Source organism: Euwallacea similis, chromosome 9 (assembly GCF_039881205.1).
Source record: "Euwallacea similis isolate ESF13 chromosome 9, ESF131.1, whole genome shotgun sequence".
Taxonomy (NCBI): domain Eukaryota; kingdom Metazoa; phylum Arthropoda; class Insecta; order Coleoptera; family Curculionidae; genus Euwallacea; species Euwallacea similis.
The window spans coordinates 4,345,086-4,359,045 of NC_089617.1; the positions used below are offsets into that span (position 1 = coordinate 4,345,086).

The 13,960-nt window shown below is 35.5% G+C and overlaps 1 protein-coding gene across 2 annotated transcripts; it reads right to left on the bottom strand.

Annotated features, from left to right (window-relative positions):
- Positions 1 to 397: 397 nt before the first annotated feature.
- LOC136410649 (influenza virus NS1A-binding protein homolog) lies at positions 398 to 13,658 on the bottom strand. Of its 2 annotated transcripts, XM_066392905.1 has the most exons (10): positions 13,510 to 13,658; positions 11,314 to 11,344; positions 6,822 to 7,042; positions 4,970 to 5,356; positions 4,410 to 4,918; positions 4,199 to 4,356; positions 3,856 to 3,983; positions 3,334 to 3,577; positions 2,903 to 3,247; positions 398 to 2,634 (listed from the first exon to the last, which is right to left on the bottom strand). In XM_066392905.1, the coding sequence occupies exons 2-10, from the start codon at positions 11,318 to 11,320 to the stop codon at positions 2,408 to 2,410; spliced, it is 2,226 nt and encodes a 741-aa protein (XP_066249002.1). In that variant the 5' UTR covers positions 11,321 to 11,344; positions 13,510 to 13,658; the 3' UTR covers positions 398 to 2,407. The 2 variants fall into 2 exon arrangements, with proteins under 2 accessions (XP_066249002.1, XP_066249003.1); XM_066392906.1 differs by lacking the exons at positions 11,314 to 11,344; positions 13,510 to 13,658 and adding an exon at positions 9,803 to 9,905.
- Between the last annotated feature and the right edge of the window lie 302 nt (positions 13,659 to 13,960).

Below are 13,960 nucleotides of genomic sequence, written 5' to 3' on the forward strand. Positions count from 1 at the left end.
GATGAAAACATTTAGTTTTTAAGTCCGCTATAGACTTTAAAATATTTTGTTGAAATGCTCACAAGTCAGTTTTAATTGTTAGTTTATTCGTCCCTTTATTTTATTATATATAAATAAATTCTCATTTCTAATCAGTTTTGTTTTCTATTTATGTTAAAATTTTTATTTAATTATTGATAATTTTTAAAATATCTTGATATTGTGGCGGATTTGCAATCGTCATAAAGCAAAAAATTTCGATTACAAACGTTTAGTCTTAAATCCTTATTAGAAGTTTCTAAAGCACGATTTCCATGAACCTGAACAAATTTTTATCACTGTCCATAATTTTCTTTTATTCTAAACACTTTTGAACAGTTTAAATTTCTCTTATCCACTTCTAGAATAATACACGTGGTTGTAATGTTAGAAAAACAATTTATTAATGTAATAAACAATCATAAATAATTATCACCTAAAACGTAATAGATTTTACTAACTGAGGAAAATTGTCTTATTCTTTTCATACCAACTACAAAACCCATAAAAATATACACATAGAATCAAAGTTATTTAAATTTCTAAATAGAAAAAAAGAAAAATGCGAGTATCTTTTTTTATAGTGAAGCTTTAAACCCACCTTGAAGTTTAAATTCCAGATTTGATATACGATACGGTATCTCAAAAAAAAAAAACGGGGAAGTGATAACTTTTTTATTTATTTATGAACGGATTTTGAGGAACTAAAAACCAAATAAAATGATATTTTTCGGACTACTACCTAACGTAAAAGTTGAATTTTTTGAAATTCAACTTCTGCTTCAAATGTCAAATAGAACTCCACAATTTTTACATTTTTTGATAGAACATATTTTTCTGAATTTTATGATGTATAACAAGTTAATGTTAAAACAATTTTTAGCTGAAAAAAATTTAAAAATATGAGTTTTGTAGGCATCTGTATCTTAAATGTAAACATTATGAGTTATGTCATGGAGCCATCTGTGTTATTTTGGGGTCATTTGCATTTCATTCCGTCTCATCCTATCGTATTATCTTTTAAAAAGATTTCTGACGCCATGTACAAATAGCGCCCATATGATACCCAGCGAGAAGGGACAAGATAAAGCCGTCCATAATTATTAGAATCATATAATTTTTCCTCATTTTTTTTTGTGAGCAGTTATGCAGTAAGTATGATTATTGCCAACTTTGACATTTGTAATCTGAAAAATATCATTTTGTTTGGTTTTTAGTTAATCAAAATCCGTTTATAAATAACTGAGTTATAGTTTCGCCCGTTTTTTTGAGGCACCATGTATATCTTATTGATTATGTAATAATCTTCAGTTTAACTTCAGACGAAGTTTAAACTGAAGGTAGAAAACCGGATGTAAATGGACCTATAAGATACTGAGTAATGTCTTTTTAAGTTTAAAAGACATTTTTTCTCTGAAAATTTTCTAAACTTAAATCTTTAATTATTTAAAAAAAGTATCTTGAGAAGGAGATATTTAAAAATTATTATTCTTAATATACAATATTTGATATAATATATTTACTACGACTAATAAAACTAGTTTCATCCACGTTAACTACAGCTAGCACTCACATCTGATAGCTTGGCGCATTCAAAACGCCATTTCGATAACGTCTCCCTATATGTCGAACTAAAAATTGACAGGTTTAAATTTGAAACAAATGGCTACCAGTGGGAGTGGCTTAGCCAACGATTAGTTGACGCTAATTGGAGGGAGTTTCACAACGTAACGTGTCATATTGAAGAAAAGATGATACGCAATAAAGTCCTGATTTTGTCCTTTTCCAATTGTTTGAATAAGTAATTTTTGAATGAATTTTGTATTTATTTGAATAGAAATAAAAGAAAAACCAAAAAGTCCTTTTAGTCTTTCAATTCGATTGTAGACCAATTTTTCAGCTTTCTCTTAGTCCTTCTAGCTGGATTTAGAGCTATTCTTAAGAACTTTCATGTGTAAAAAAGTTGTCAGACCTGAGCGCAGCCGACGTATTGCTAGAGAGAGACACCATTAAACTATGTGCCTGAAAAATTACAAGAATATTGGCCCCCCCGATCGATCTATTGAACCCCCTAGAATGTGATTCCCAAAACGTAGCAAAATATAAACTTTTACCAAAAATAGATTTCACGAAAAATGAACTATTGCAGTCGTGATATATTCTGCCCACAATACGCAATATTGTCTTTTATTTCCCCATGTTAAGAATATTGAAAATTGGTGCGACTGCGCAGCGCAATTCTACACAATATAGAATCCTCGCGTTCTTATATTAACCTATATAAAGTTATAATTATTAAGTTATTAATAATACTTTCTTAGGTAGGTATTTTCTATATCTTAAAAGTACCCTAATAAACTACCCCTTCCCCAATCCCAGAAACAGCACATTACGCATGCGCATTTACCCTTTGTGCGGTGTTGCCGTTTATAGGATTTTTCAGTATTTCCGTGGAAAGACCGATCGTCTTTTTGTCTTCAGACACGCTTTTTCTAGAGTTTCTGCGACTGCGCGGTTTCCTTCGTGAGATGGCATCGCAGGTGCCTTTGGGGATGAACGTTGTCCATTCGTTCGACTTGGGGTCGAGGTACTCAACTGTGTTCAGGAAGGCTTTGCCTGAATGATATTAAAGAACTGTAGTAAACACAATAAAATTTAAGATTTAATTAGATACTACCAAAAAGTCAAAGAAAAAATGATTGAAATCTTTTATTTGATTTTATTGATTGAATCGTTTAAGTTTGATAATGGTATAACTTAAGACAGAAACATTTAGAAACATCGGATGCAACCGGAATTGTTTTTTGAATTATATTAAACATTTTAGAAAGTTTCGAAATTAAAGTGGCGAGAAAAAACTGCGAAACTCTGCCACTAAGCTTACCTGAAAATCCTCCAACTGCGTACAATCGATCTCCGACAACCCCCACTTCGACATTGGCTCGGGCCGTGGTCATGCTTGGCCCAACGCTCCACGTCTGCGTTTGTTCGTCGAAGATTTCTACGGTAGATAGGGAGTGACTCCCATCTGACCCACCTACCACGTAAAGTCGGTCGTTGAAAACGGCGACTCCGCAACCACGACGGGCGGAGTTTATGGGTTTGGATAGCGTCCAGGAGTCGCTATCCGGGTTGTAGACCTCGACAGATGCGAGGCAGTTCCAGGAATCACAGCCTCCAATAGCGTAAACCTGGTTTTTGAAGGAAGCAACGCCTGCTTGATAACGGCCTAGAAAAGATAAGGGAATTTCATCTTCAACAATATTTTGATGGATCAATAGATTTTGCTCGACACATTAAAAAACAAATCTTCACCTGTGTTGAGTGAGGCCACAGTGTTCCATTGTCGCGTCTTCGGATCAAAGATGTCGCACTGCTTGAGCCCCACCTGGCCATTCCAGCCGCCCACACAATAAATGAGACCGTTGAGTTCGGCCACGCCCATATTGCTCTTAGCGATGGGCATAGCAGGTACCTTAACCCATTTCCCCGCTTCTACATCCAACATTTCGACCGAGGCCAGCTCAGTAGTGCCGTTGCTTCCGCCCACAGCGTAGATCTGCTCAAAAAGTGGGGTTCGATAAAGTCTATAAACCTTTGCCTATATGCTATTTCAACTTATACATATAAAAATCTTAGTTCGTCATGGAGAGCAAACGTTTTTCTTTTGAAAACTAATGGATAGTAACACATGACAGAGCCTGAATTTAATAAATTAGTGAGGTAAATTTAGCCAATGTCACTGTCCATTACTTATTTAAGGAAAAATATCTGCTGTCTACGGCGATCCGAAATTTTCAATTAATTGGCATAACATCTTGTGAAAAGGATTCAGACCTTTCTGTCAACCACGGCGATTTTGAACCTTCCGCGACTTTCCAGCATTGAAGGTAAACTTTTCCAGGCGTTCGCTTCGGGAATGTATTGCTCCGCAGACCGGAGGCATTCGACACGATCGTAGCCACCTATTGGAAAGATACGGATTTAAGTAAACGTTTTTGGCGGAAACAAAATCCATCCAAAGTCGACAAAATGGCGGAGGAAAATATGGTAAATAGCAATCAAAAGGTTTGTAAACAAAACGATTTCTATTTTCAAATACGAAACGTCGGCCATTTTGTTTAAGTGGTTGCGACTGTCAAATGCAAAACTTCGATTACTTTGTTGTACTATAACTTACCGCAGACGACCAGAGTGTTGTTAAAGTTGGCGCATCCATGAGCGCATCTCTGCGATGCCATATTGGCAACTGCGCAATAGAGATCAGGCTTCTCTTCGCTTTGTGCGCGACTGGCATCCGGGGTGAGAGTGGGCGAGGGCGTTTGAGGAGGATTTAGCCTGTAATTTCCACCAATCAAATGCAATAAAAAAATTCACATGAAACTCTTTACCGCAGGAGAATGGACAACGTTGCCAATTTTCCAGCTAATGTTACTAAAGCCAGGAAACTGTGATCTCCCACACTTTCCGAGGCGATGACATTCCAATCCGGTTCCATCTCGCTCTCCAATTCTTCCCCGATTTCCCGATTATAAATCAGCACCCTGGGCTTAGAGGGCTGACTTAATGGTTTCTTCTTCATCTTATTAGAGGAGGATATGTTCTTCAGCGACATTTTCTTGTAGTCCTGGACAATTTCGGTGTCACTAATGTCACCCGAGGGCAGCGTCATACAGTCTTGCAACGAGTTATCTATGGCCAGGTACAGCATGAAAGTCTTTTCAGACAGAGTGTCTTTACTTAGACTTTCATTGCTGATTTGTCTTTTGATCCATTCCAAAACCAGTCGGCAGAGGGAGCCTTGATTGACAAACGACATTTCTTCTTTTGATTGGTTGAGGACTTCGATTTTGGCGCAGTAGAGGTTCAGCAAATGGTTGCTTTTGACTATCTCTGGGAACTGCAAGAAATTTTCATAGAAAGAAAAAGGCTACCGGGAAATTTAACATACATTTTTGGAGATAAAAGCGTCAATCTGTTGTAAAAAGTCCTTATTCTTGGCAATTCCTGGCAAAGACCGAATTTCCACGCAATTTTCCACAGATAAGTGCTTAATGAGATGTTTTCCGCATGTTTTGACTACCCTGTCCATCTTTAAGTGGGTGGCAGCCAGAAATACAGCCTTGACCTGTGGGTACTTGACAATAAGCTTGGCGGTATACGCATAATCCGTGAGTATATCTAGGGCGTTTTGGTCGAAACCCCCATTCAATTTATATGTTATAACATTTTCCAATCTTTGCTGGTTCTGGTCTTGATCAGTAGTGAACAACTCGAAAAGGTAGGGGGAGGCACTGGCTAGCACCGCCCTGTGGGCGTGTATTTCCGTATTTCCCACCTATCAGAGACAAGAGAAATCCGTCTTTAAATAACTGTTGTGACATTTGACAATTATTTTTAGGTTAAAAAAACGACCCAACACAATTTAAAAAATAAATAAATAAATAAAAATTTTACCGTCACCTAACTTTGTGGCGTTTTCTGCAAATAGATAAAATTAAAACGTTCTCAATTATATTAAATCGAGGAACGCTATCATATTTACCCAAAAAACAAAACCATCTGTAAGTCGATTGTGAGGTTATAAGTTTAAGATGGCGGCACTGCGATTTCAACGTCAAATTTATAATGTTGTTGCTTTGACAGTGTTATTAATTACATAGTGGCGGCAGTATCATGTGATGTTTATATCAATTAAAAAAATATCATGGAGAGATATGTCAATTTTTAATTTGAATAATTTTAATATAATCCTGTGAATTCATTGACAATGAGAAATGGTTTATTAATCACGCTTAAAATCACGTGTAAGAAAAACCCGGTAATTGAATAAAACAGATCGATAAGTAAATCCCACTCGAAACACATATAATTTCGAGAGCTCATTCGAGAGTGTTTACAAATCAACGATTTTAGCCCCTTAATCGATGCACAAATTACGTTGTAACACAGATATATTGGAGTGATTAGTGTAAGTTTGGATTTTTTCGAAGAACATCAGGAAAGCGTTTAATACAACACTATGACATTCAGATACAACATGGTGGATTTGAAGATAGACAACAAGTGACAGTCACTAACAAAATTTGATTTTTGAAGGTTATGAAACCATCACTAGTCAAAAATCAAAAGATTTATTTCAATTGAAAAATAATTATTTGATACTAATTTGGCAGTGTTTACTTCTTTTAAGTCAATGAAGCAATATGTTTTTTTTATGTGTGTCTGGTAATAAGTAGCAGATACAGATAATATTGGATTTTTCATTACATGACATTACAATTGACAAATGTCAATTCTATTAACAAACTTCCACAGATGACAAGAAAACATTTCTTAGGTTATTTGGTTGACGCTCTAAGTGACAGGTGCCAGCCCTTGTCAACCGCAAAACAATTATTCTGGAGGTTTGTACGTTCACTGAAGCCGATAAATAATGAGATAACGGAGGAATTTATTTTCTAGTTGGACAAAAAACCCAATAATTTGTTTCTGCGACGCAGTGCAGCCACCGGAACATTGGTCAATCTATTAATCTAACTAGTTAAGGTATTACTTAAAAGCTACTCACTACTGGTTATAATTTATTTCAATAATGACGGATTTGAGAGAGCGGCCCAGCAGTGTAACTGACCGTATACAAAAACAATTTTACCCTAATTTTCAACGGTCACAGAAGTCGGTTTCGGTTGCCGTAAACAATAGTTTACATTGTTTACAACAAACGCGTGTCTCGCGCAATTGATTGTGACCGTTGGAAATCGGTTTGTAAAATCTGTTTTATTGTACAGTCAGGCACATACGTGAAGGATGACGTCACAGAAGTGACGATTTTTCCTCATCATGTTCAGCGACTTCAGCATGGAGGAGTGGTGCACCTCGTCGAAGAATTCGAGTTGTAGCACTGCCTCCTCCTCCTCCTCCTCCTCTTCTTGCACCATTTCGGCGGCGGGAGCGGCAGGGTCGGGCTCGGTACTCCCGTTGTGGTGGACCACCGACTCCTCAACCGACTCGCTCGCAATACCTGAAAATCAAATTAATGGTAATGATGAGGGTGCTGCAAAACGTCAGCAAAATGAGTGACAAATCCTAATCTCGATATGAATGAGATACTTGTTGGAGTTTCGAGGAATTTCCCATTTTTTTCAAGGAATTTTTCGATCAAAAGTAGAACCGGTGATTGTCTCTTTCCAGACGAACTGAGCCAAATGGTTCCCTCTTCCTCTCTCCTAGACGTCATTTCACTAATAATTAGCTCTTCAGAGAAACGCTAACAGATCTTTACCAAGTGCGACTAATTGTGGTCTCTTTCAGACGAAGTATAACGTATCAATGACTCTTACATAAAGTGGAACCGACAAGCGTCACACTTCACGTCAGATATAACCACTTGCTACCATTTTTTCCAAAGAAATACTTGCATCTTAGATGTCTAAGATATATAAAACATTTTTCCAGGATTTTAAATCAACTCATTCGAGGATTGTGCAGATACTCTGCCTTTTCCGAATTAAGAAGCATTTTGTTTCGATTTTTAAAGATTCGTGTATTTAAAGTATTTTTCAGGATCTAGGACTTCTTTCGAACGTTTTCTGTGAATTATAGGGAATTTTATTATCATGCGTTCACCACAAATTCACCTATAACTTATTTGGAATTATTTACTCTATCCAGAAATTTCTAGTCGATATCGTCGATCATCCGTTTAACAGGGATCTTTCTGGCAACTCACTAATAAAACTGCACTTTTCCAAATGTATCTTATCTCCCTACACTAAATCTACTCCAAGTACGCATGTGACCGATCACCATCATGATTTAGAGTGTTATTGAGTGTCAATTGGCTTCAATAAATCACTGAAGCAACAAGTTATTGTCCTGCTACAACTAATTGATTTATGGCCGTCTAAACGCGAACTTCGAAAATAGTTGTAATACGATAATTCAAGGAATCTAAAACCTGAGAAAATCAAAGAAAACATAAAGAAAATTGAAAAATGAAGAGTCATCCCAATGAGCGTTTTCCTTGTTTTTGAGGGTCATTATGTAGCAAAACCCAAGCAACTTCTTTGGAGTTTTTCTAAAAATTTGTAAAACAGTTCGAATAGTCTGATCAATCAAGAGATCATATTAACCTCGTAAAAGGCCCATTTTCTTATAAGTCTCAGTATAATGAGAAAAATCCGAATTACAGCCTAAAGAAAAAATTAAATAAATGTATAGTTCGGTTTGCCATGGGAACAACTGATTGTGAGCAGAACAATACGACGTGTAAATCTAACGGCATTTACTGATAAAACTATAAAACAATTGTGCATGAACAAAGTGACGATAGTACCTCAATGCTAATGATTCATTCGTCGAGTTTAATCTAAAATTACACGCACATCTTAAAAGTGTATAATAAACATCGGATGATTAAGAGATCAAAAGACCTTTACCAAGTCTTTTTCAGAAGCCTTGTTATCCTCAAAAACTATCTTCATTCTTATGAAAATACATGTTATTAACGAATGTTTTCATGTATCAATTGTGAGTAATTATGGAAAATTATCGACTATTAATCAGACGCAAAGTGACGTAAAACCACTCGAATCGTACGTAATATTTGTTTCTAACTATTGGAAACAGTCAGTAAATCCTGTATGCGTCACCTTTACTTAAACTAACAGAGGAAATCGTAGACTTAATGAGTTGCTAAAAACTGGAGAAGAGGCCTTGAATAGTTGTCGAAGTTTTATCTGCAACTTGGAAATTTGAATGGATATGACGAGGTTTGTGGAATTAACAGGAACCTTGGGGAAAAAAGTTCTCTGGAAAGATGGTTCTGTACGTGAATGATACTTTTGAAGACCTAGAAAGAACTGGTATCGAAGAATGGTGAAATCGCTTAATTCTAATAAGTTGAAAAAAGAAACTAAAGAAAAAAGTAAATTTTGCAAGACACAAGAAAAATATTATAAACAACACGCTATATTCAACATTTCTTGAAATTAAGAGCATTATTTCTTAAAAATTCTCTCAATACTGATCTTTTCGAATATCAACCTAAAACTACTAAAATTGACAAAATTTACATGGAACTCCCTGTAGGAGCAACCTCCAGCTAGTAAATCAAGAACTGTGAGATTTAGTTCCAATTTACAGAAAAAAGTATCATGTAGAATGAAAACAAGCAACTTTTTTATAAAGCGCATTTAGCTAAATCCCTCTACTTTTTTATCCGCTAGCACAGTACACTCATTTATACTAATGTTTCTGAGACACCATGTACAAAACTCGATTTGAAATTCATAGCTGAAAGTCATCTCTGCCGATACGAAAGCAAAAACGTATTGAAAAAAAACAACAACAAGATTTAGTAGGATGAAAATCTTTATTGCTCTTCGAAAATAAAAACAAAGAGTTAGAGGGGAAAATCACCTAAACCTATCATAATTGTTCTTGGGATTACAGAGGAAGGAATCATTGAAGAAACTCATTAAAAAGACGTTGAAGAACACGGAAGAAGATTTGTAATGCAAGAAATGCCATTGAAACACCTTGAATACTGACTTGGAAACGTGCTGTAACAAGCTCTTGTTGAACTGAACAGCAGAACGGCAAAATTGAAGATACGGGAGAAGAATAATTTAAAGAACCAAAACGAGTGCATGGAAGAGATGACCATTAAAAGCATATCTCTTGTTAATTATATGAAATGATAAAAACTATGTTTTTAAAATTCGAGTCAATGAAGAGAGATTATGCGACGATGCTACTGCTCATTACCAATGGTCTTTACCGATGGATTGGCACTTCTAATGGGCTTTACATGCAAATAACTGATGCAATTCAACACACTATTATTAGCACGAGGTGGAGATTGAACCGTGACACTGACCGTGACCACTAACGCTTCCACGTGACTCCCTTTCATACTTATACGTCTCGTTTAATTCAATTACTCCCAATGACGCGTGGAGAAGCCTGGTGACACTCGATATCTTCGGATTTGTTACATATCGCTATTTATCTGAGATTGAGTAAACAAACATATGTATGTGCAATTAGGACTCCTATTAATAATGCATTGCGGGTAATTATAGCCCTTAGAGATATTTTCGGAAAGGTCACTCAAATCGGTAGAGTTGGCCCGAAACCAATAAACAAGGTTTTGGAATTGTTTTCCAGGCGATTTTTCGGTTTCTCTTGAGAGAAAAGATGAGGAAGGTACTGGGTAAAGCAACTGAAGACACCCAGAGAGTTGTGTTGGATTTAGAGGGAGTAGCAGTGGTTTGGCGATTTGGCCAAGGTATGCTGCCATGCAGAAATAAAGACGGTCATCGAATCGTTTTCCAAGTGATTCTTTAAGCTAAAGACACTAAAAAAATATTGAGTAAAGCTACACTTGAGACTTGTGTAGCATAATGGACACTGCGGCATTAGCAGTGTTTTCTGATGTGTCCAAAGCATGTGCAAAAAAAATCGACATGTGGGTCTAGTGACCTCCTCAATGACCTAATTGGAATCAGTTATCTGATATTTACTTTAACCTTCTAGGTCAAGTGTCTTGAGAGGTCTCAAGAGATTGCGTGGGAACTCTGGTTATCAATTGATAAGAAAACATTGTTTTTCACCATTTACATTAAGTAATACAAGTGTTTTAAGTTCAAATAATTTTTCCCTTATTGATTCCATTCAATGTGGGAATATTGTTTAGAATTTTAGAATGTAGAGTTGGGAAAAGTATTCACTTATGGCGTAGCACTCCCATCAACGACATACAGCTTAAGCGGGGCGGTGTCACGAGACAAATATCTATGTTTTTCTACTATTCAAACTTTGCACCCATTTATCTCAATTAAGTAAACATTGATCTCAATTCAAGGAAAAACACATTTAATGTTTGCTGCAAAATAAGCCCAATATTTGATGAATCTTTTTGACTTTTCAAGAGGCCCATTTTAACACTGCATTGACCGTTAGAATTAAGTCTAGACGTCTTGATTAAATCGTCCTTAACGGGTCTTTGGAAGGCTGCAAATCCACCCAAGAGCTGTTTCTGTTGGTAAATGTCTTTTATCATATACCAACGTTAGATCGTTGACCTGGTATGATGGTCATTGGTGGAGGTCAGGCTGGTCGTTATTAACATATTTTCAAATAAAAACTAGTGTTGCTGCTTTGGGTGTGGTAATCATGCATAAGTTAAAATAATGTCTTGTTGCTGGAAGACATTTTATTGGGTTGTCTAGAGCCTGAAGATGCCTCAAGCGTGTGCAGAAACGTGGTAGAAAAATTGAAGGCACTTACCGTTCATTTTCAGCTACTCTAATAGACGAATCTGCAATAAAAATTTTTTTTAAAGAAATTATTAATACAATGATTGAGAAAATTGATGTAACGCCAATGGATTTTTGAGAATTTCACTGGTGGCGAAATTTAGAGCTTCAACTGGCATAAGCGGAAACGAACTTAGGTTAATTCTTCTTTATTTTAAAAATTACTATTTTTTAAATTGTTTTTGTTAAGAAAAATGCGTACCACGCCAATAAACTTTTCATAATTTCATGCTCTCATTGTTGCAAATAATCAAGTAAAATTACTGCTTTTTTTGTCAAAAATAGGGACATACGATGTTCTCCTGTGAAGGTATATAAGTTTAGGACTTATACACTTTCACAATTTTTTAAATTTAAATGATTTTGTTGCAGAAAAATGTGTGATATAGAGGTAAATTTCTCATAATTTCTAAGTACAATTATCACGAAAAATGAAGTACATTAAATATTTCAAGTTAAAAATTAAGCAAATTTGTTATCCTTAAAGATATTTATTTAATTTTGGATTTAATTATGGATAGAAAGTTTTCAATATCGCCAGGTCGGAAGTGTGTCTTAATTGCTAATCACTTGATAAATACTTGAATCCGCACTTCAAAATTCCATTGCAAAATTAAATTTAGTATCCAGCTGATACATATCTGCTGTTATATCCCTTCAGGAGTTAAAGATATGTTCATTAGTTTTCAACTGGGCCCACTGCGTACTACGCCAATGAATTTTTCATAATTTTAAGCAATAAATATCTTTAATAAGTTGTAAATTAATCAGATTATATTTGCCAAAAACAGTGACGTGTGATATGTAATTTACATGCTGTTACCTAAAAACTAGAATAGAACCATTGAAAAATTGCAATGAAACTCTTCAATCTTTTTTGCTTCAAAATCTTTATTTCCAAAATAAAGTTCTAAAAACACGTTGAAAATATTCTAAAAATCAAATTGGACAAGCAGAAAAAGTATGAAAAACAACTGAAAAATTCGTAATAAAACTTGAGATTTTTCTGTTAATATATTGAACTTTTTGGTTGCATTATCAAACTTTAAAGGCAGGAAAATCAAACTTCAGATTATTGGGAAGATAAGATCTACTGAAACAGTGAAATCAAGGTGTTGATTAATTTTTTAGTTTCTATTGATATTATTTTCTAAGAAAAGTTGAAAATGGTTTTATCTATTGGCCTTAAATAAAATAATCTTAGTGCCTTAAATTCAGGGCATTTTTCTATTTTGAGATATTTACCAAATTTAGGAATTACAGGCATTTTCCACTGTGATCATTAAAGCTACAACTGGTCCTTAGTAACTAGTGATAATTTTTCCTTAAAAACTCTGCTACTTAAGATTCAATGTCATAAATCTCTTTAGAGTTACTTCTGTCTAGACTTTTTTAATAACTTAATAAAGAAATCTTATGGAGCTCAATTTATCATTCTATCTTCCACAACATCTTTTTCTTGTATGTTATGGCTATTCAGGCAAAAAAGATTAGTTCAATACCAAATAGTCAATGGTAGATCATGGTCTTTTTTACACTTAGAGGTTTATCCTTTGATAGTTATTGATAATACCATGCTCTGTTGGGTTTTTACTCTAGTTCATAAGTCTTAAGAGATGTTTTCTAAGCATTTCCAAAAAGGTCTTGAGATTCTAATATGTTTCTCAAAATTGCCAGCTTTTTCAAAGATTTCTTGAGAGTGGTGCAATGCTCTTTTTCACCTGTATGACTGCGTCACAACAAGTAGTTCGTTGGTCGGAAGATAACTAGCAATACCATATTGACAAATTTCAAATTCTAGTTCAGTGTCCAGAAACCAAATTTGATCAAAGGGCCAGTTCAGGTAGTGCGTTGTTAATCTTTTTTCATTTAAAGCAGGTAGAAATCGTAGAACCATAAGGAAAATAGCCCTAAGGGTTTTTTTCTCTAAATCACCCCTTACTGAGCTTACAGAAAAGCCCCTTTATCTTTGTCCTCTTAAAACCCTAAATTCCCTGCACTAAAAACTACCCACAAACACTCCAAATAACATCCCGTCCCTTAACCCCTTCATATAATCGTAAAACGCGTGTAGAACGACCCGAGAGCGTGGCAAAAACCTCATCAACAAAGCCTGTTTAAAGGGGCGTTTCGACCCTAAACCTCTGGAAAAACGGCAAATACTTACAGAAAACTGGTGAATGATGGTCTGGAGTGTTGAATTACAACACTGCGGTAAACACTTGACCGTGCACGTGGGAATTTAACGACACTTTCTCAAAATGTGCGGCTCCGTTGGACTTCCATATTCAACCACAAAACAATTCGATTTGGTGCGACGCTGCCGCGTTAGGTAACGCGTTTTTCCCTCTGTAATACAATTTCTCACAGGCTACTACAGCTGCAACTAAGCTATAAAGACCTCTTTGAGAATTAAAAACCATATTAAAAATAAAAATTACTTATTTCTATAAATATTAACGTAAAAGATTTGCTCATATAACTCATGCCCTATGGGAGAATCTTGGCAAAAAAGATAAATAACTCACATCGGCAACGTTGCTGTAGGAAATCCTCGGCAGGAAGCATGCGCCTTTGTTTATTTACCAATTCGAGAAGGCCGAAAGCGCGCGAGGCAA

Bases quoted from the DNA above. Each gene is read 5' to 3' on its own strand.
- LOC136410649 (XM_066392905.1), bottom strand. The intron at 5,357-6,821 runs GTATGTGCCTGA...TGTCTCTGATAG, and splicing joins TCTGTGACGTCATCCTTCAC to GTGGGAAATACGGAAATACA. The intron at 3,984-4,198 runs GTAAGTTATAGT...TCTTTCCAATAG, and splicing joins CAACACTCTGGTCGTCTGCG to GTGGCTACGATCGTGTCGAA.